Source organism: Xyrauchen texanus, chromosome 35 (assembly GCF_025860055.1).
Source record: "Xyrauchen texanus isolate HMW12.3.18 chromosome 35, RBS_HiC_50CHRs, whole genome shotgun sequence".
Classification (NCBI taxonomy): Eukaryota; Metazoa; Chordata; class Actinopteri; order Cypriniformes; family Catostomidae; genus Xyrauchen; species Xyrauchen texanus.
Genome location: NC_068310.1, coordinates 16273401 through 16296879, shown reverse-complemented (window position 1 = coordinate 16296879; position 23479 = coordinate 16273401). Strand labels below are relative to the sequence as shown.

General features: G+C 47.1%; 1 protein-coding gene across 3 annotated transcripts in view; it reads left to right on the top strand.

Moving 5' to 3' along the window:
- Window positions 1-23479, top strand: part of LOC127629293 (DNA (cytosine-5)-methyltransferase 3B-like) — an 84585-nt gene that overhangs the window by 28233 nt on the left and 32873 nt on the right. For all 3 annotated transcript variants that reach the window (XM_052106450.1, XM_052106451.1, XM_052106449.1), the window contains exons 4-8: window positions 8436-8524; window positions 10772-10915; window positions 17230-17355; window positions 18691-18849; window positions 22129-22236. In XM_052106450.1, coding sequence (XP_051962410.1) covers window positions 8436-8524; window positions 10772-10915; window positions 17230-17355; window positions 18691-18849; window positions 22129-22236 — 626 coding nt within the window. The remainder of the gene's footprint in view (window positions 1-8435; window positions 8525-10771; window positions 10916-17229; window positions 17356-18690; window positions 18850-22128; window positions 22237-23479) is intronic.

The window sequence follows — 23479 nt, the reverse complement described above, 5'->3', positions numbered from 1 at the left end:
TCGTTGAGCACAGTAGGACTAACTGCAGAGTGATTCGTGCTTTCGAGTCTCCAAACACAACAAAAGTCTCCAAAAACACCAGTAAAAGTCGCTGGATTTGTCGCTTTTGACAACAAAAAAAAAGCCGCCAGGAGGATGATTTGTTTGTGTTATAATCAGAGCTTGAAGTCGGGGGAAAAGGTGGCGGCAGGGGCGAAAATTTCATCAAAATGTTGGGGGGGACAATAAACGTCACAATTCTCAAGAGCAATTTTTGAAGGGGACACAAAGGGGTTTTTTGTTGTTGCCCCGATTGCATTTGTAACATTTTATTTCTTAAACAATTATTTTAAGAATATGTCATTATATTATTTACAATACACATATTGTAATGATATTTTGGGATATATTTTCAGGCACTCTCTTTGCATTGGCAAATCATGACATTTTTACAGTGAAAAACAAAACTTGGAGATATTGCTGTTACAACAATGTATTGTTATTTATTTATTAACGACATAAATGTATTTAAACATGTTTGTGTGTGTGGCTGCGTGCGTGCGAGCATTTCACAAAAAACTAAAGGAAAGCTTTAACTGTAGCCTATATTCTGACTAGTTTATTAGTTTATATATATATACAACTAAAGACGACCTCACATTTTATACGTTTGCAGCCTCTGAAACTTCCGTCCGTCATAAAAAATAATTCGGATGGTTCGATTTTCTGCATTTTTCGCATCCGTAGCAAATATTTTGAGGGGTTTTGACAATTGAGAGCCACCAAATGACGAATATGAAAAAACGAATACGACAGTTTCGGAGTCAGTCAGGGTGCAAGGACCTTAAACTTTTGAGGCTTGCGCAGCTTCTCGAGGAGAAATCAAACAAATGAGCGCCATTTTCTAAAGTCTATGAGCGCAGCACACACAAATAAACTAAATTGACATACTGCAGTTAAATTTCAAAGTGTGGTGTTTTTATATTTATAACATTTGAATACAGTTCAGTAACATACATCACACGACCTGACGACCAAGAGAGCTGACAATTGACCATCACTTAATTTACCATCACCTCACGATTGAAAATGTGACACTGATTTCATATGACAGTTCAACAAACAAGTTAATAATATTAAGTCACTTACATTTTAGACGAAATAATGACTATTTTGGTCTATTTTAGCAGCGAAAATAGATCCCATGAATCCAAACAAAGATCACAGCATAGCCATATTGCATCTCACAGCAATACTCAATTGTGTTTTGAATGATTCAGTGTTGTGAACGAATCGGTTGAATCATAGATTCAATGACCCATTTTCAAACATCTGTCTCATTCTTGATGAATCGGCCGTTTGAACGAATCGTTTGAATGAACGACTCAATGACTCGCTTAATGAAACAGCTTATGCTTATCACCTGCATTTGCGCTCACTATCGACAAACCAATCAAATTTGTTAAAAACTTTTTTTTTTAAATCAGTCCAAACACATTTAAATTTTTATTCAGAGTTATGTATATACAAAACTATAACTTTTTATGACAGTAGTTTAGTGATAAAAAAAATGTGCCCAAAAACACATTTGGCTTGATGGCTTTTGTTGGACGATTTGTGGAACATCCGTCATCTTCAGTAACCCTCAGTCATTCAAATGCTCCCAAACAGATGATTAAAGTGGTTTTTTTGGATACGAGTCTGGTAGACCTCTGTTATATTTAGCAGTTTGTGTATTTAAGCCCCAGTTTCACATGAATTGAAAATTCACAGTCACCTATGTAACCATAGTAACAGCCAGTAACCAGCCTGGCACAAGTGCAGGAGATCTTTACATTTAGGCTTACACTGAAAAACTATTTTATATGATATATTTACACATTATATATGTATATACTGTATATAACAGATATGTATGTATGGAAATCCAATCTTGAAGTCCCTCACTATATGAAAATAAACGTTTGGTTACGTATGTAACCGCCGTTCCCCGAGGGAGGGAACGACACGTTGTGTCGGAGAAGCGACACTAGGGGTCTCTCTTGAGCACCGATATCCACCTCTGATCTATGAAAAAAGGCCAATGAGAGTTGGCAGCGGGTATTTGCATGTCCCGCCCCCGGACATACGGGTATATAAGCGGCGCAAATACGGGAGTTCATTCAGGATTTTTCTGAGCCGAAAATGGTCCGGCCACAACAGTGGCTCGGTTCAGCGACATGGCGGAGGAAAGACACAAGGTGTCGTTCTCTCCCTTGGGGAACGGAGGTTACATACGTAACCAAACGTTCCCCTTCTGTCGCTCTCTCCACGTTGTGTCGGAGAAGCGACACTAGGGGACCCATTCCAATCTTGCCATGCGCTGAACTGTGTACGTGAACCGCCGATACAGAGGCGGGCAGGGATTTCATCCAGTGCCGCGCATCGTCTGTACCTGGCTGCACGTACCCTTCCCCAATGCCCCATAAGAACATCGGAATCCTTCTAGTTACCCTGGAAGGGGAACAAGGCGATGTTTGCCAACATGGGAATGGGCCAGCCTGGCTGGGCCTCTTTTCTCTCTATGTTTCTCGCATAGAGCAATCATGGCCGGGGCCCTTACATGCATATAGGGAAGGGGGTCTTACCCAGACCCTGCGGAGACCACACCTGCCCTTTTTCTTGCGGAGGAAAAGTGGTAGACACGTCACACGGCCGTCTTAGGGCTCGTGTGGAAAGTATGGTGCGGTGGTAGATCCAGCGTCGAAAGGGGGGAGTTGCTACAGCACGGCGACCGGGGCAGCTGTAACTGCCTAAGGGAGACACAGGGGTCCGCTCGTAAGGGGACAGAACCGTGGAATTACACACAGGGGGAGTCCGAGCAGGAGGCCTTACCTGTGGAGCACCTATACCAGTACAGGGTAGCCATCAGGGTACCCGCAGTGGCTTGGGTCGGCGAGTTCCTCCGCTGAACCGCGGACCCGGAGGGCTGGAGAGGAATCGACCAGGGTCCCGACTCGGAGTGGGGCGCCCTGGGAAGAAGGTGCACTACTTTACCTTGACGTCAGAAAAAGGGTGCTGGGCGCAGCGATCCACCCGGCCGGTCGGTCTACGTGTTACCGAGTTCTCACGGGCTCGGACCTGACAAAACACGAGGCGCTAACCGACTCGACGCGGAGGTTGTAAAACCTCGCGAAGGTGTTGGGTGTTGCCCAACCCGCGGCTCTACAGATGTCTGCTAGGGAGGTGCCCTTGGCCAGTGCCCACGAGGACGCAACACCCCTTGTTGAGTGAGCTCGGACCCGCAAGGGTAGGGGCACGGCCTGGGTGTGATAAGCCAGTGTGATGGCGTCGACAACCCAGTGGGCGAGCCTCTGTTTGGAGACGGCATTCCCTTTCTGCCGTCCCCCAAAGCAGACAAAGAGCTGCTCAGAGCGTCTGGTGCTCTGTGTGCGGTCCAGGTAAATGCGCAGGGCGCGCACTGGACATAGCAACGAAAGGGCTGTGTCTGCCTCCTCCCGGGGCAGCGCTTGCAGGTTCACTACCTGATCTCGGAAGGGTGTGGTAGGAACCTTGGGCACATAGCCCGGTCGCGGTCTTAGGATCACAGACGTATCCGCCAGACCGAACTCCAGGCAAGTCTTGCTGACAGAGAACGCTTGCAGGTCCCCGACCCTCTTGATAGAGGCGAGCGCGATCAGCAGGGCCGTCTTAAGAGAGAGGGCCCTGAGTCCAATTGATTCAAGCGGCTCGAAGGGAGGTCTCTGGAGTCCTGCCAAGACTACCGAGAGATCCCGGAAGGGAACTAGGCCTGGCCGGGAGGGATTCAACCTCCGGGCACCTCTCAGGAACCTGAGGATCAAGTCGTGCTTACCCAAAGACTTGCCGTCTACAGGATCGTGGTGGGCGGCAATGGCGGCAACATACACCTTGAGGGTGGACAGGGACAGCCTCCTGTCCAGCCTCTCCTGTAGGAACAGGAGCACTGACTTGATTGCGCATCTCTGCGGGTCTTCAGTTCGGGAAGAACACCAATCTGCGAACAAGCGCCAAAGGTGCCTGGTAGAGGGGCAGGCGTTGTCGTGATAGCGCGTCCGCTACGACGTTGAGCTTGCCGGGGATGTGAGTGGCACGCAGCGACTTGAGTCCATAGGAGGAGACGGCGGGCGAGTTTTGACATGTGGCGGGAGCGTACGCCGCCTTGGCGATTTATGTACGCCACCACCGTGGTGCTGTCCGATCTCACGAGGACATGTTTGTCCCGAACTAACGGGAGGAACTTCCTGAGCAAGAAGGACGGTCAGCAACTCCAGGCAGTTGATGTGCCAACGCAGCGGGGCCCGTTTCCAACGGCCCTCTGCACACGGCACCCCACCAGGACCGGGAGGCGTTGTTTGTGACCAGAACGCGTCGGGACACCTGCTGCAGGGGCACTCCTGCCCGTAAAAAGCAGAGGTCTGTCCAGGGTCGGAGTGTTTTGAGGCAGGCGGGGGTGATCCTTACCCGATGCATGCCGTGGTGCCATGCTTGTCTCGGGACTCGAGTCTGGAGCCAGTGCTGGAGTGGTCTCATATGCATCAACCCCAGCGGCGTGACCGCCGCGGAGGACGCCATATGCCCCAGGAGCCTCTGGAAAAGTTTTAGAGGGACCACTGTGCCTGGCTTGAAGGAAGCGAGGCAGTCCAGCACCGACTGAGCACGCTCGCTCGTGAGACGTGCTGTCATTGAGACTGAGTCTAACTCCAACCCGAGAAAAGAGATGCTCTGAACCGGAGTGAGCTTGCTCTTTTCCCAGTTGACCTGAAGCCCCAAGCGGCTGAGGTGCCGGAGCACCTGGTCTCTGTGCGGATGCCGCCTCTGCGACCTTCGTGAAGAAGCGAGGGGACAGAGACAGGCCGAAGGGGAGGACTTTGTACTGAAACGCCTGGCCATCGAACGCGAACCGTAAGAAGGGTCGGTGTTGTGGCAGAATTGAGACGTGGAAGTACGCGTCCTTCAGATCTACCGCTGCGAACCAATCTAGATGCTGAACACCAGCCAGAATATTTCTCTGCGTGAGCATTTTGAACGGGAGTTTTAACAAGGCCCGATTGAAAACTCGCAGGTCCAGGATTGGTCGTAAGCCGCCGCCTTTCTTGGGTACAATGAAGTAAGGGCTGTAGAAACCCTTCCTCATTTCGGTTGGAGGGACGGCTCTACCGCGCCCTTGGCTAAGAGGGTCGCGATTTCCGTGCGCAGGGAACTGGCATGCTCGCCGTGTACTGCGGAAAGCGGACGCCCTGAAGGGGGCGGAGCCGGGCAAACTGAATTGCGTAACCGAGTCGAATGGTCCGGTGCAGCCAGCGTGATGCTTTGGGAAGCGAAAGCCACGCTTCCCAGCTCTGCGCTAGGGGCACCAAAGGGACGAGTATTTTGGACATACCCGGCGGGGCCTCGCAGCGGGGCGGAACAGGTAGTGCAGCGTCGGGCGGCTTCGTTGCGGCCTGAGGCTGAGGTGCTGAGAATAGACTCAAAGCACTTACCTTGCTCCGCGCACCCGGCAGGGGGCAGGTTCGTAACTGAGGAGGAGGTCTGATGCTGGCGTACTCTGGACTCGTCTGAACCGGCCGGCCGGGGGACAGTCGTGGGCAGGCGGAAGGCGGGAACGCCGCGTCCGGTGTACCGGGACTGTCGTAATCTGAAAGCAGATTGCCGTGAGAACGGCATTTGCGGGCCAGGTGACCCAGAGGCAAAGGAAATAGCTCTTTTATTGAGAATGTGGGTAAATGAAGTAACAAAGGATTCTCCTCCCGGCCCTCCACCGGGGGACGGAGCGGTCTTACCACCTCCGGAGCTAACGTCTTCGGCTCTGGGTCGGCTGTCTCAGGAACGCTTGGGAGCCTTCCGGGTCCTAGAGGGGGTTCGTGAGACAGGGGTCGTGCGCCGCCTGCGGGGTGCTCGACGCTGGGGCTGAGAGCTGGGCCCGGGTTGAGGCGGAACAGGAGCTGGTTTCTTCGCAGGGGGATGCCCTCGGCGGGCAGACCGGGCAGGGCCCATAGCGGCAGGTCTGCGGCGGGGCATGAAGTGAGAGATGGCCTCCGTCTGCTTCTTCACCGCGGAGAACTGTTGGGCGAAGTCCTCGACGGTGTCGCCGAAAAGGCCAATCTGAGAGACAGGTGCTTCCAGGAAGCGGTTCTTGTCGGCCTCACGCATCTCGACCAGATTGAGCCAAAGATGCCGTTCCTGGACCACTAGGGAGGCCATCGCCTGTCCGAGTGCCTGCGCTGTGGCCTTCGTCGCTCTCAGGGCGAGGTCGGTCGCTGAGCGCAGTTCCTGCAGCACATCAGGATCAGGTCCACCCCCGTGCATGTTTCTGAGTGCTTTGGCCTGGTGGACTTGCAGGAGGGCCATCGCATGCAGGGCGGAGGCAGCGCGTCCAGCCGCACTGTAGGCCTTCGCGTTGAGCGAGGATGTTGTCCTACAGGGCTTGGATGGGAGTACGGGGCGGCCACGCCAGGAGGTAGGGCTACCGGGGCATAGATGGTACGCAACTGCCCTATCGACCTGGGGAATCGTCCCGTATCCGTGGCGCTCTCCGCCGTCGAGGGTGGTGAGAGTGGAGCAGGTGGCACCTAGACGGGCGGAGAGCAGGGCTCTCCACGTAGACGTCAGCTCGTCATGCACCTCCGGGAAAAACGGGACCAGGGGGATGCGTGGCCGCGAACGGCGCGCTGCCCCCTGGAACTAGTCATCCAACCGTGAAGGCTGTGGGGAGGATGGAGGGTTCCAATCCAACCCCACGCTCACGACATCTGAGCGTCGGCCTCAGCCTGGGCCTGCTGGCCCGAAGGCGGCAGTCCAGGGGAGTCCTCGGCATCAGACATCACACTCTCCGATGCAGCGGCGAGCTCATCTGCTTCGGGCTCGGGAGGATAGACAGCCGGGCCGTGAGGCGAGCCGCTATCGCCGCGAGCGTAGACGGGGACCAGCGAGCGTGTCGGGGAACGGGAGGTTCGCTGGGGGCTACCCAGCGAAACTGCACCCGCTGCCGCCCCCAAATCGCCCCCAGCGCCAACCGCATCGTCCTCAATCCCGTGGGAAGAAGGAGCAATGCGGGGTGCAGCTGGGGTGGCTTGCTTTCTGTTGGCTTGCTTTCAACTTTCTGTTGAAAGCAAGCCGCGACCGCAACGTGGTCATGGTCATGTTCTCGCAGTGAGAACATGAGCCATCCACAAAACGCTGCCTCGGTGTGATCGCGGCCCAAACACACAAGACAGCGCCTGTGGCCATCTGAAGTGGAGAGCACTCTACCGCATCCAGGAACAACACAGGGGCGGAAGGGCATCTTGAAAAAGACGCATCCTGAAAAGGACGTTCAACGCCGCTGTGTTTTGCTCTTTTAGAGAAATTACTCTTTTAATAGGAATTTACTCTTTTAATACACAGTGTGTGTGTGTGTGTCTGCGCTGTCGAAGCGCTCAGGGGCAACAATGCACGCCGTGCAATGTGAAGGAGAAAGCCGCTGTTGTGCGCCGTCAAGATCCAACAGAATGCAGATCGTCAGAGGAAACAGGAACGTTTAAAGTGGTGTGTAACTCGCAGCAAACTGCAGACAGACCATCGGCTCCGAAGAAATTTTCTGAATGAACTCCCGTATTTGCGCCGCTTAAATACCCGTATGTCCGGGGGCGGGACATGCAAATACCGGCTGCCAACTCTCATTGGCCTTTTTTCATAGATCAGAGGTGGATATCGGCGCTCAAGAGAGACCCCTAGTGTCCCTTCTCCGACACAACGTGGAGAGAGCGACAGAAGGGGAATTAAAGTTAACTTCTGTGATTATGCTAATACCAGGCAGCGAATTTAAAAGATGTGATTTATTATTTGATTCCAAGTGACTTTGCACTGCACACACTGTATTTTTCCCCTCATGCTTGTTGTAGATAAAATGCGTCCATGCCCATCAGCTGCGCTCAGTGTCAGTGTTTAGTTTCAGTTTCATCTGCAATCTGCATCAAATAAATGTAGAGAAAGTACTATCTCTCCTACAACGTGCATCCAGGGCCCTCAGCTCCAGGGAGGCCCCAAACTCTCAACGTTCTCAGGAGGGCACGTATGTAAACACATTCAGCGGGAGATGCTGATGTAAACACAGAGAGGGTGCGCAATGGCTATACCCATCCGTGTAGCGAATGGTCATCGAGTGATAACGTTCTGCACCCCATTGGTAAGTACCGGGGCCCCAGAGCACCTTAATGTGGCCCTGGTAAATACCCACTTAGAAGTTGGAAGTGCATTTTTGTAAACTTGATTTTTGCTTGATTTTACAACATGAAGGACAAGTTTAATTTATGTTTTGTGGTGATCGACAGCACGCAACAGATCTTTCAATAGATTGTAGTCTGAATCTAAAACATTGCTTTAAAACGTAAGTATCTGTGTCTGACATTTTTGTAGGCCTATACCTAATATACAGTATACCTCTCTCTTTGTATCAGATGAGAGTGTGAACAGCATTAGGAGAAAGAGATCCCGCAAGCGATCTGATACGGAGGAAGATAGTGCCTGGGACTCCTCCTACAGTGAGGTGAGAGCTTAACAACATATCTGATCTGTCTGAATGAATGGTTCAGCTCAAAGATACATCCAATTCATTCCCATCCAAGTCCCTCTAACTTCACATACATTTTAATGCCATTTCTGCAAGATAAGGGTGGAAGTGAATGATAGTCGCCACTTCATTCCAGGAAAGATCTTTTTGTTTTTTATATCATTGAATGTGCTGTAACATAACTAAGAAAACAAGACATCATAGGGCCCCCACGGTCATAGGTTATCTGAAAATATAAGGGAATTCTGAAATTTCCTGGAAAAGACACAGAAATTAGTTAAATCTTAAAGAATGTAGTGGAAATGTCTATAGTGAATCTATAGTGAATATAATATTGGCTAGATATTAATCTTTGTGAGTGCTTAGGTAGAAAACAAAACATCAGTGTGTCTGTTTAGGACCGTACTGGAGACATTTGTCCACCCCAGTAGTCTCTATAAAATGATTTCTAAAAAACCCTTTTCCAATAATCATGAATATTAAATAACCTCACACAGGTTTGGAATAACTTTAGGAAGAGTAAATATGTACCGAATGAAAATTTTCGCTTTAATTCCCTTTAATGAAACAAGACATGCAGAAAAGTTCATTGTGCAACAATCCTGGTGCACCTTTGAGCAAACCCTTCGCCGTGTATATACTACATGCACGTTAACTGGAAACTGTGTGCATGTGTATGCATGTCTGTGTGTGTATGTTGTGACAAATATCTGAGCCTACAACACATTTCACTTTTCAAGAAGATAATAGCTATTCCATTACTACTGTAATGGTTCCTTGCAACCAGATAATTATGATAAGCAAGAATTATTTTGATCCTTAATTATAACATTGTATAACAAATATTGTGCAACCAGTGCAAAGTGAAAAAATAAGACAAAGACACTTAAATTAACTGATTTAGTTTCACAGACCCACCCTGAGACCCTTTAATATTTTATTTACACTCTGCAAAGGAGCAAAAAGCAGCAAAACAAGAAGCAAAACCATTTGATACCAAGTTATCTTACCATGACAATTTTGACCTCTCTTTAGAGGCTTTAGAACAGTTTACAATGTTTACATTGAGACAAATTAGATTTACAATGTAGTGGGAGACAAATTAAGACAATTCTTAATGATGTTCCAAATGTAGGTTCAGGAGGAGTCTTTTCATGTAGGCCTGCCAATCATATCTTAAGGAAATATAAGCTGGTGTTTCCCCTGTGCTGGTGACTTCACCTCCCCATCACCACCTTTATATTTCATAATGCCTATACCAGTAATTAATCAAATAGTTTTTTCTTGTTCTTTCGTCAGATCTCAGAGCTCAAGTCCAGTCCCATGTTCGAGCCCCTTCATTATGAACAGCATGCCAAATCCAACCCTTTAAACTCTATAGACCTGCTGGCGGGTCCACAGGGGACGCTATATCACCAAAAAAAAGTTTCTCTTAAAACATTAAAGTCCCTGTAAAATTAAGTCAGGCATATGAGTTATCATTTGAAAATGTTGAATCTGAACTTTTCATTGAACACCATCACTTTTACATTTATGTTACATAAAATAACAAAATAAGACCTGAAACCAGTCACATAACAAATTAGCGCCCCCTAGTGGTAATGGGGTAAAAATCTTAATATGAATATAAAGTCTTTCACTTTGCACTTAAATAGACATAAAAAGTTATATATCAAATGAAAGCTCTCATTCTGTGGAATGTGTTATGCACTGATCATTACTGCTGTAAGTCCAAAGAAGCAAAAAACTTTATATCTGCTCTTACTTTTCTAAAAAAAAAAAATACATTTTTACATTTCTATGAGCTTGCTTGGCTGAATAATCCAATGTTATATCTTATGTCCAAAGCAAAATATACCATCCAGCAAGTAAAGCATGCTAAACAAATCATCAATCAATCAATCGATATGTTATCAACTATTGATGGAGGATCTCAGCTTTCCAGTGACACTTTGATTGAGCTTCTAGACCACTCAGAGGCTAATGTATTCAATAAAACAATGAGGGTGGTGGATGAACTGAAAATTAGACTTAAAGTCTATGGACAAGCACATCTGTGAGTGTTGAAATATGAGTATTACCTACATTTCAGATCTGTATATTGTGATAAAAGGTGATAGAGAAAAAAAGTGACATGTTTTTGTTTTGTATCACACTGCCCTAACACATATAGAGAGTTTAGTGGAAGTACTGAGGCTTATTGCCATGGTACTATTGTTTCAGGAAAGGGCTGATGTGGGGTCCAGTTGTGGGACGGGTTTGCGCCAAAGACCCCGTCCCAGGACTATATTCCAGGCTGGACTGACAGCTCACACTAAACCACGCAACAGAGAGAGGGGATGCAGCAAACAGGAGCATATCAACCTGGTATTACTCACATTCATACATACACAGCCTCTGTTCTTCATGTTAAGTTCTGTCTGTCAGAAAAGCTGAAATCAGGGCTAAAGAATAATGTTCACCCTTGTGGCACATTGAAAACAACAAAAGAGGATTGAAGTTGTCATGCCACTGTCAGCATTTAACTCAAAACCTTTAAGTCACGCCGTCTGTCAGCCTTTCTGTCACTTTTAGTTGTTTCTGCCCAGCCAATAAAAACAGCAGTCTTGGAATTGTAAATAGATAAAATCATCCCTCTTGTTTTTTTTTCTTTTTCCTGTGTCCCACTTATGCCAGGACTTGCACAGTTTTCAAGTTTGTTTTGTCTGTGGGCTGTAGAGAAAGCAGTGAAAGTGGGTGTGGCATCAGGCCTCGAAGAGCCATTTAAATAAAATGTATAGGGCATGATAGTGAAGTAACTGTAATGGGGTGTGGTGTCCTTGCAGTGCTTGAGCAGAGTTATGGTCTAAAATGTGCAGTTTTGGTACAGGTGGAGACAGGGTCTGGTCCCCTCATCTGAAGGGGCAGTGGACCAGCTAGAAACCTGCTATTATGGGTTAGTTCCAAAACTTAGTATGCCTAGGTCTCCTTCCTACATAGGCAGTTAGCATCCTTACTGTATTTGAGTCGATTGGAACACTTTTTATAGGCGGCAACTCCATGCATATTCAAATAGCGCTCCACACAGCGCACGGGAGACTCGACACGCAAATAAATTAATTCCAGATTATATACGACTTAGTTTTTTCGACGGCATCTGTGACATGCTTTCACGGACTATAATTTTGACTTCTATCTCAGTTTGTAAAAAGAAGCAAAACATTAGTTGACAGAAATGTACCTACAATTGTAAGTGTATTGGGGCAACCAGTGTGCATTTGCCTCATAGACTCCCATTATAAGTGCAAACTGTCAAGATGCCATTTTTGGTTTGTCTAAATAAACTGAGGTTGAATCTGTTGTCTGTGGTTATTGACTGCATTCCACAGGTGCTGTTGATAAAGCTAAACTTACTTTTAACCTGGGATATTCCTTTAAGCTGGATGACTGGTTCCTGGGATCCGGGCGCCGCTCACAGCCTCGCCCCTGGTCCCGTTTTTCCCAGAGGTGTACGATGAGCTGACGTCATCGTGGAGAGCACTCCTCTCCACTCGTCACAATGCCACTCGCTCATCCGCTCTCGCCACCCTCGACAGCGGAGCGCGCCATGGAGGATAGGGCGGTTGCACTCCACCTATGCCCCGGAAACCCTACTACCTAGCGCGGTCGCCCTGTATTCCCCTCCAGGCCCTATAGGACAACATCCTCGCTGACCGCGAAGGCCAACGCACCCGTGCCTCCCAACACCACACTACCTGCTCCGCCCCGCTGAAAAGCCCCGCCGGTTACTTCCAAAATACTCATCCCCTTGGTGCCCCTAGCACGGAGTTTAGAGGCGTGGCTTTCACTGCCCAACCCGTCACGCTGGCTGCACCGGACCATCTGACTAATGGTTATGCAATTCTGTTTGCCAGGTCTCCGCCCCCCTTCGTGGGTGTCCGTTTTTCCGCAGTACATGGCGAACATGCCAATTCCCTGCACACGGAAATCGCCACTCTTGTACTCAAAGATGCGATAGAGCCTGTCCCTCCAACTGAAATGAAGAAGGGTTTCTACAGCCCTTACTTCATTGTACCCAAGAAAGGCAGCGGATTACGACCGATCTTGGACCTGCGAGTTTTCAACGGCTTTGCTCAAACTCCCGTTCAAAATGCTCACGCAGAAACAGATTCTGACTTGCGTCCGGCATCTAGATTGGTTTGCAGCGGTAGACCTGAAGGATGCGTACTTCCACGTCTCGATTCTGCCACGACATTGACCCTTCTTACGGTTCGTGTTCGCCGGCCAGGCGTATCAGTACAACGTCCTCCCCTTCGGCCTGTCTCTGTACCCTCGCGTCTTCACGAAAGTCGCAGAGGCAGCCCTTGCCCCGCTCCGAGAAGCCAGCATCCGCATACTCAACTACCTCGACGATTGGCTCATCCTGGCCTCCTTATGAGAATTACTATGCGTGCACAGAGACCAGGTGCTCAGGCACCTCAGCCGTTTGGGACTTCAGGTCAACTGGGAAAAGAGCAAGCTCGCCCCGGTTCAGAGCATCTCTTTTCTCAGAATAGAGTTAAACTCAGTCTCAATGTCAGCACATCTCACCAACGAGCGTGCACAGTCGGTGCTGAAATGCCTCGCTTCCTTCAAGCCAGGCACTATGGTCCCTTTAAAACATTTCCAAAGGCTCCTGGTGTATATGGCATCCTCGGTCGCACCGCTGGGGTTGATGCACATGAGACCACTTCAGCACTGGCTTCAGACTCAAGTCCCGAGACGAGCATGGTGCCACGGCACGCACCGTGTGATGATCACCACCGCCTACCGCCAAACACTCAAACCCTGGGCAGACCTCTGCATTCTACGGGCAGGAGTGCCCTTGCAGCAGGTGTCCCGACGCGTCCTGGTCATGACCGAGGCCTCCAAATTGGGTTACGGCACCGTGTGCAATGGGCACGCAGCCGTGGGCCCTTGGAAAGGGGCCCCGCTGTGCTGGCACATCAACTGCCTAGAGTTGCTGACTGTTTTCTTTGCCCTGAGGAAGTTCCTCCCCTTAATTCAGGACAAATATGTCCTGATCAGGTCAGACAGCACCGCAGTGGTGGTGTACATAAATCGCCATGGCGGAGTACGCTCCAACCACATGTCACGACTCGCCCGTCGTCTCCTCCAAATCAGATTGCTGCGTGCCACTCACATCCCCGGCAACCTCAATGTGATAGCGGACGCGCTGTCATGACAATGCTTGCCCAGTGGAGAGTGGAGGCTTCACCCCCAGTCGGTCCAGCTGATTTGGGAACGGTTTGGCAAGGCCCAGGTAGACCTGTTTGCCTCCCAAAAACCTCCCACTGCCCGCTCTGGTATGCCCGAACAGAGGCTCCCCTCAGGGCAGACGCATTGGCACACAGCTGGCCCACGGGGCTGCACAAGTACGCATTCCCCCCAGTGAGCCTTCTTGCACAGGTGCTGTGCAAGGTCAGGGAGGACAAGGAGCAAGTCACCTTAGTGGCCCCCTATTGGCCCACTCGGACCCTGTTCTCAGATCTCACGCTTCTCGCGACAGCCCCTCCCCGACGAATTCTCCTTTCTCAGGGACGGGGCATGCTCTGGCATCCGCATCCAGACCTCTGGAACCTCCACATCTGGCCCTTGGACGGGACGCAGAAGAGCTAGCTGGTCTAAACACCGACCGTCATAGACACAATCAAACAAACCAGAAACTTCTACCAGGCATCTTTACGCCCTAAAGTGGCGCTTGTTCGCAAATTGGTGTTCTTCCCGAGCTGAAGACCCACAGAGGTGCGCAGTTAGGTCAGTGCTTTTGTTCCTATAGGAGAGGCTCGAGGGGAGGCTGTCCCCCTCCACCCTCAAGGTGTATGTCGCCACCATTGCGGCTCACCACGATACAGTAGACGGCAAGTCTCTGGGTAAGCACAACTTAATCGTCAGGTTCCTAAAAGGCGCCCGGAGGCTAAATCCCTCCCAGCCAAGCCTGTTCCCCTCCTGGGATCTCTCAGTGGTCCTCGCGGGCCTCCAGAGACCCCCCTTCGAGCCTCTACACTCAGCTGGACTCAGGGCCCTCTCTCTCAAAACGGCCCTGCTGATAGCGCTCGCCTCCATCAAGAGGGTCGGGGACCTGCAAGCGTTCTCTGTCAGCAACACTTGCCTGGAGTTCGGTCCGGCAGACACATATGTGATCCTAAGACCACGACCGGCCTACGTGCCCAAGGTTCCTACCACCTCCTTCAGAGATCAGGTAGTGAACCTGCAAGCGCTGTCCCGGGAGGAGGCAGACCCAGCCCTTACGTTGCTGTGTCCGGTACATGCTTTGCGTAGCTATTTGGACCGCACACAGAGCTCTAGATGTTCTGAGCAGCTCTTTGTCTGCTTCGGGGGACAGCAGAAAGGGAACGCTGTCTCCAAACAGAGTCTCGCCCACTGGGTTGTCGACGCCATTTCACTGGCTTATCACACACAGGCCATGCCCCCCCCTTGCGGGTTCGAGCGCACTCAACCAGAAGTGTTGCGTCCTCGTGGGCACTGGCCAAGGGCACCTCCCTAGCAGACATCTGTAGAGCAGCAGGGTGGGCAACACCCAATACAATCTCCGGGTTGAGTCGGTATCGTCTCGTGTTTTCTCAGGTCCGAGCCCGTAGAACTCAGTAACACGCTGATGAACTGGCCGGGTGAATCACTTGCGCCTAGCGTCCTTTCCCTCAGCCGAGGTAAAATAGTGTGCCTTCTTTCCCAGAAGATATCACCTCTCGGATCCCTGGTTGATTCCTCCCTAGCCTTCATGGGTCCGCAGTTCAGCGGAGGAACTCGCCGACCCAATCCACTACGGAATCTACCCTGTACTGGAATAGGTGCTCCACAGGTTAAAGGCCTCCTACGCGGACTCCCCCTGTGTGTAATCTCCGCGGTACTGTCCCCTCACGAGTGGACCCCCGTGTCTCCCTTAGGCAGTTCCAGCTGCCTCAGTCACCTTGCTGTAGCAACTCGCCCCTCTACGAGGTTGGATCTACCACCGCGTCAACTTTCCCACATAGGACCTAAGAGGCCATGTGATGTATTCGCCACCTTTACCTCCCCTGCAGGGTAGGTGTGGTCTCCACAGGGTCTTCTCCCCCTAAAAGAATAGGAAACTGGGTAAGACCCCTTTCCCTTAATGCATGTAAGGGCCCCGGCCGTGATTGCTCTATGCGAGAAACATAGAGAGAAAAGAGGCCCAGCCAGGCTTGGCCCGTTCCCAGGTTGGCAAGCATCACCTTGTTCCCCTCACTAGGGTAACCAGAAGGATTCTGATGACTTTAATGGGGCATTGGGGAAGGGTATGTGCAGCCTGATCAGCGCATGTCATGATTAAAGTGTTACCCCTAGCTTCTCCAACACAACGTGGAGAGAGCAACAGAAGCGGAACGTCTAGGTTACGTATGTAACCTACTTTCCCCGATGGAGGAAATTAGATGTTGTGTCCTTCCCGCCATGTCGCTGAGCCGAGCCATTGTTGTGGCCGGACCATTTCCGGCTCCTCAGAAAAATCCTGAATGAACTCCTGTATTTGCCCCACTTAAATACCCATATGTCTGGGGCGGGGTATGCAAATACTGTCTGCCAACTCCTCATTGGCCTTTTTTCATAAGTCAGAAGCATATTTCGGCACTCAAGAGAGACCCCTAGTGTCGCTTCTCCGACACAACATCTCGTTCCCTCCATCGGGGAACAGAGGTTACATACGTAACCTAGACGATCATTATGACATTCTCATTACCACAATGTGGAAAAAATTATATATTATTTAAAATATATTTAAGTACTTTTACATCTTACTAGTACTCCATTGTTACAGCCTTTCATTTTCACAGCAAAATGTTTTACTGTTAAACATTAAATCTTGCACAGTAACGAGAATCATCATTGAAAACAATTCAATGGAATATTAAATGATTAAAAGTATATTGAATATTAAAAGTAAAACACATTGGAGTAACGAGAATTGTTTGGAAAAATGTGCTGAAAATAACAATGCAAAAGTTATGTTACAGCAAAACGTACTGCAACATAACTAAAAAACAGGACATCACAGTGTTCCCACAATCATGGATAATCTGGGATATAAGGGAATTCTGAATTCACAATTTCCAGGCCTGGAAAACCCATGGAAATAAATTCAATCAAATCTTGGAAATTTCTATAGTTAATAAAAAAAATGTATAGTGAATATAATATTTGCTAGATATTGTGAGTGCTTAGGTGAAAATAAAAAATGCTTATATAAATATAAACTTAATTTTCTTTACGCAAAATGTCATTTTATGTGGTTTTTTTTTTTGTTTAGTTTTTTTATATTGTATTGATTTGGGGTTAAGCATAACTAGGACATTTTCTTGACTGGCTTCATGAGAATCACCCTGTCTGACCCACTTGTCTGCTGGTCAGACTGGTAGACCAGTTTTGGATGGTTAAAGCTGTTTATTTTTAGCATGGATAACATGACATTTATATATTCATTTATTCGCTTGTCTGACAAATATGTCCAGTTTCTCGGTCTCTATATGTGTTTGTTTGTACTCTACTGTGCAAAATAAATAAAAAAATACATTATATATTATACATTAATGTCTAGTGTTCCACAGTTTTACTGAATCCAAATATTACCAGAACAAATTCTTGTACCTGACACGTATTGGCAAATAAATGTTATTCTGATTCCGAAGGTTTCTAATGTTCTCGAGGGTCCTGCTCTGGAGCTGATGGAACAGGACTCCAAAGACTCTGCACAGAGCAGTGCCACCTCCACCTCCACCTCCACTACTGAAACAGCCAGCCAACCTGAGTACAAGGTACATCAGACACCCACAAACACGAGTCAATCAGTGTGTATCCTTACACTCATCCTGTCCTGTCCTGTTTCTCTTTATACTCATGCACAAACAACCCACAATAACCTGCCTTTGACATATAAAAGTAGCCAGAATGGCTCTGTTTGAAAGTGATGATAACAACTTTTGTGTTTATGGTCTATTCTCTGGTTTGTGAGTCACAAAGCCAGGCAGCTGTGCGTTTAGAGAGCAGCGATGACCAAGACAAAGAGACATTGGAGCTCATCAATGGGGTTTTTGTGGGTTATAGTGTCTGATTATGTCGCTGTTGACCACAGACACATAAATACTTACACAAACATACACTTACAATCTTACACAGGTGAGGAAACAACAGCAGTGTTGAAATGGAACCTGATTGATTGAGAATCGTGCTCAGACAAGCTCTGTTTCAGAGGTTTCGCTTGTGCCTCAGTCCAGGCTCAACCCCAGCTCTCGGAACACTAAAGAGTGCTTCATGTTATATCCTTCTTTCTGTAGTTCAATCAAAGCAACTTGTGCACAATGATAATGAAAAAATGTTCTCTAATTAAAATAGTCTAGTCATCGGCTTTGTTCGGAATATCAAACTACCATACCAATTTTACCATTCCAGCTGTAAGTATTGTAGTAGGTATATTGAACATAATATGTACATTTTATATCTATATGCAAAGAATACTCAGATGACCTATTATATTTCACCTACTATAACTGTGCCATATACAACAGAGCAACTTCAGTGTAGCATACTTTACTACTGTTGCATTCTAATGCATCCTGTTTCAAATACATTTGAAAAACAATTGTAGGCAGAATGCAGTATACACTACATATAAGCTAGTATTCCATTCCTTACATGCCATCATATGTTCACTCTTGTATAGTTTAAAACCAGTATGGTTCTTCATTTTTTCTGTGGGACAAGAAAATATGTTATTTAGCAGAATGTCACGGCTGCTTTTTTCCAGACAACTCCAGTGAATAGGAACTGAGCTGTCAGGCCCCAAAAAGTACCAAAAAACACCATAAAACCATAAAAGTAGTCTGTATTACATGCTATTTCCAATTCTATTGAAATCATAAACTCAGATAGCTGTGATAGTGGGAGAAACAAATAAAAAAAAATTAAGTTCCATCCATTCAAATCTGGGTTTGTGATATGCAAAATCATATACAGTATGTTTCGAATGACATGAGTGTGAGTAGGTGGTGACAAAATGTTAATATTTTGTGAACTATAACTTTAAGTACTGCATGTTATGCTTGGATAGCATATCAGGAGTTAACTTCATTTATCTCTCCTCTCTTACCCAGGATAATAAAGGTTTTGGTATTGGAGAGTTAGTGTGGGGCAAGATAAAGGGTTTTTCTTGGTGGCCAGGGATGGTGGTGACCTGGAGAGCGACAGGGAAGAGGCAGGCCACCCATGGGATGCGCTGGCTACAGTGGTTTGGCGATGGAAAATTCTCAGAGGTAACATACAAAACTAAAGGTTCAACTAGGGCTTAATGCCACAATTTCAGTAGTCAAAGTACACAAATACCATTGAAATTTCACCATTCTTTGATAGCAATTTCAATGCCACAGCAAAATGCAATTTGCAATTTTTTTAATGTTCTTTCAAAAAAAGGTAAAACTTTAAGTAAAGGTTACTTCAATTTGTTATTGTTCAAGTTAACAGTAATTGTTCAAGTAAACAGTCAGTAACATGAAAGATGATACAAGCAATAGAACAAATGTAAACAATAGAATAAATATAAGCACACATTTCTGGTAGTTTTCAGGTATCTAATAGTAGTATCAAGTATTTAAGTCAACATTTAGAAATACATAAATACAAAAGGAGCCAAATATAAAATAAAATACAGAAATTATTGTTATGAAATACTTAAATTATTATATCACAAAAAGTGCCATAATAGCAAACTCAAAACACATTAATTAATTAGATCAGTTATTCTGAAATGTAATTTTTTTTTATCATGCCCCCCTTTGAAACAGGCAAATCCTTTATGTTTTTGTATTGTGAAACAACTGCTTTAAAAAACATAACATCTCGGTTACTGTCGTAACCTCCATTCCTTGATGGTGGGGAACGATATGTTGTGTCGAGGTAGTGACACAAGGGGTCGCTCTTGGGAGCCCCAAACACCTCTGATCTTTGAGAAAAGGCCAATGAGAATTGGCTAGTGGAATTTGCATGCCACTCCCCCGGACTTACGGATATAAAAGTAGCAGACCACTCATTCAGGTTTTGTGCTGAGGGGCCAAGACAGTGTCCCGGACAATTCAGCGTGTAGAACGGCGTTGTGGCAAGAGGGACACTATGTCTAGTTTCTTCCATGAGGGAACAGAGGTTATGTCAGTAACCAAGACGTTCCCCATCTGTCACTGACGTTGTGTCGATATAGTGACACTAGGGATACCTATACAAAATGCCACAACTGCTGAACTGTGTTACGTGGACTAGGGGAGGTAAACATGTGGCAAGCATGTCATGTGGGCTCACCAGCCGCACATGGAAGGGGCGTGGTGGTAGGTCCTGCCGAAGGGGAGGAGCTCTACAATCACAGCGACCCTTTGCCCAAGGGATCTACAGATAGGGGGACCGTACCGTGTAAAATACATCACAGTGGGCTACCGGAGGTAACCGGCACCTGTGGAGCACCTACCCCAGTACAGGGCACACTAGTCTGCTAGAGAGATGCCATTGGCTAGTGTCCACGAGGGCGACTTACACCTTGTAGAGTGTGCTAGTATTCCCAAAGGGGCGGGCATGGCCTGGGCCTGGTATGCCAGCACTATTGCTTCCACGATCCTATTGGGCAAGCTTCTGTTTGAAGACAGCGTTACCTTCCCACATCTTCAAGGAGAGGGCTTTCAGCTCGACTGACTCTATGGCACTAGGGCCTCCAAGCACTTCTCAGGAACCTGATGATCAGGTCATGCTTCCCTAGGAACTTATCATCCACTACGTCGTGGTGTGCCGCTATGGCAGCAACATACACCTTCAAGGTGGGGGGGGACAACTATCCCTCCAGCATCTCCTGCAGGAAGGAGAGCACTGACCCAACTGTGCATCTCTGGGGGTCTTTGCCTCGCTGTGGCATTGAGGTTGCCCGGGATGTGAGTGTCCCACAGTAACCTCAGCTGCCACTCACTCAAGAGGTGTAGACGGCGGGCGATTTGTGACGTGAGTGTAAGCCGCCTTGGCGGTTTATATACGCTACCGTTGCTGTGTTGTCCGTCCGGACCAACACATGCTTGCCCTGGATCAAGAGCAAAAGCCTCCGCAGTGTGAGCAGTACTGCCAACAACTCAAGGCAGTTGATATGCCATCACAGTTGCGGCCCCGTCCAGGAAACGGCGGCTGCGTGTCCATTGCACATGGCGCCTCAGCCTAGCTTGGAGGCATATGTCGTAACAACAACGCACATGGACACTTGCTGTAGGGGAACTGCTGCCTGCAGAAAAGCAAGGTCTGTCAAAGGGCTGAACAAGTGGGGGCAGATCGGCTTGATGGCAACGCGATGTGTGTTATGGCGCAATGCCCATGCGTGACCTCCGCCGAGGATGCCATATACCTCAGAAGCCTCTGAAAGTGTTTCAGTGGAACCGCTGATGTCTGCCTGAATGACTTCAGGCAGTGCAGCACTGACTGTGTGTGCTCGCTCGTGAGGCGTGCTATCATCGAGACTGAGTCCGATGCATCGGGGAGAGCTTGCTCTTTTTCCAGTTGACCCGAAGCCCTATGCGGCTGAGGTGCCTGAGCACCAGGCCCCTGTGCACACACAACAGGTCTCGAGAGTGAGCTAGAATCAGCTAGTTGTCAAGGTAGTTTAGGATGCGAATGGCAACTTCCCTTAACGGGGCAAGGGCTGCCTCCGCGACTTTTGTGAAAACGTGAGGCAACAGGGACGAGCCAAAGGGGAGGACCTTGTACTGATACATCCGACCCTCGAAAGCAAATCGTAGGAAGGGTCTGTGTCGAGGTAGAACCAAGATGTGGAAGTACACATCCTTCAGATCAACCGCCGCAAATCAATGTTGATGCTGCACACACACGTAATAGTTTGCAGAGTAAATAAGTTGAATACAAACTTGAACTGTGTCGAAGATCAGGTTTATTGACACTTTAAAAAAATTACTTATAGATCTGCATGATATAGTCATAAGAATTTGAGAAACGCACACACACACATGAACTGTATGATGTACTGTAACTCCCAGACATCAGACAATCTCTTTACAGTGTTTGGGAGTCTGCATGTCCTAAACTGTGAGTATTTTATTAAAGAAGAGTCACAGCAGCTAATGGAAACATAGCTAGTGTTTTGCTAAACAATGAAAAAGTGTGGCATGTCCCACACTTTCAGAACAACTGCATTAGGCTGAATTAGAATTTTTAACTTACTGTTGACTTTTTATAGAGTTTAAATCTATATGTGCTACTACCAAAAATAAAAACTCCTAAAAAATCAGAAACAACACATTTCTGTTATTCCTGAAAATTACCCTAATTAAATAGAAATGCACCATTAATTTTGTAGCCACTGTCTTCAAACCATGACAGCACTTGCCAAATTGAGTCAGAAGTACAGATACCATAAAATACTATTTACTGTTTTTTATATTTTATTGTTGACTCGTTCTTTTGACATAACTTGTCCCAACCTAAGTTTTGTTATTGTGTGAATAATAAAAAAAAACATTTGGCTGCATCAAATAAGACATATATCAAATATTTTGCAGGTATCTGCTGACAAACTGGACTCCATTACAGCCTTCCCAAAGTTTTTCAACCAGTCATCCTACAACAAGCTGGCCTCATACCGCAGAGCCATATTCCAGGCCCTGGAGGTAAGATCAGTGAGGAATCTCTGTTAATTGTTATTGAAAACCTCTAAGAGATTATTTTTGCTTTAGGGGAAGTTATATACTGCGCTGCAACATACGACACCTGAAGTTGATATAGCAGAGGACAATGATACAAATATGCACCTGCTCTTCCAAAATATAGAAGCGTGTGCATGGTTTCTGTTTTGTTTTGAACAATGTATTTGTGAATGAGATCAACAGAAGACTGGGAAAACACTCATCTGGAAACTCTGGAATTCCCAGAGGTTCCTTAATTATCTCTCTCCAAATTGTAACTTTGAATAAACTGAACAAAATCCTCCAAGCCCAGTCATGCACCAGCACTAAAGGACTGGCTGCTCTTGAGTCTCGCTCTTTAATTCTCTGTCTCTCTCTCGTGCATTCTCTATAGAGCATGATTAACAGTCTGCAATTTTTCTACATTTTCCATAGAGTGTATAGTCTTACTGAATGTTTGTTTTTGAGATACAGCACACATATCCAGTATATTCACTTTTTCTGCCCCCACATTTGTATGTCTATTTCAGTCAAGTATTTGTTTTCAGGTTTTTTTAATATATTGACATACAGTTGCAGGAAAAATTTTGCAAACACTTTGGATATACCTGGATTTCTGCATAAAATGTTATGTTCAAAATCTTCAAAGTCATAACAAATAACACACACTGTAAATAGTGGTAACTTGCAATTGATAAGAAACTATTTGTACTCGATCTGACCCTAAACATTTTTTTTGGTTGGTTACCTAATGTGGTCAAATTGAATATATTTTACTTAATAGTAATATTTTTTTTTACTTAATCCAGTTAGTTTAGTTGTTCCTACATGAAGCACATTTAACATCTCCAAAATCTAATAGGAGGCAGGAGTCTAAACCTGACTCCACACTACCAGATTTTTCCAGTGATTTTCAGGTGTGAGCTTCATTAACATACTGGTAATTGTCGACCAGGTGGAGGGAAACGAAGCGCACATTAACGTTGTCAGCGGGAGGTGTTTAATCACTTGTCCTTCGGGACTCCCTGCTGAGTTAATGGCTTCAAACACTGAAAAAGCATGATCAGGCTTTCTTGAAAACATTATTCTGTCACAGAGGCGGACTCTTGTGTTCTCGTCAAGTGACCAATGAGCTTCTTTTTTTTTACTAAAGAACTGACAAGATGTCACACTGTTCTGAATGTTTTCATATGTTATCATACTAAACTGCATATCATCTCAAATGCTG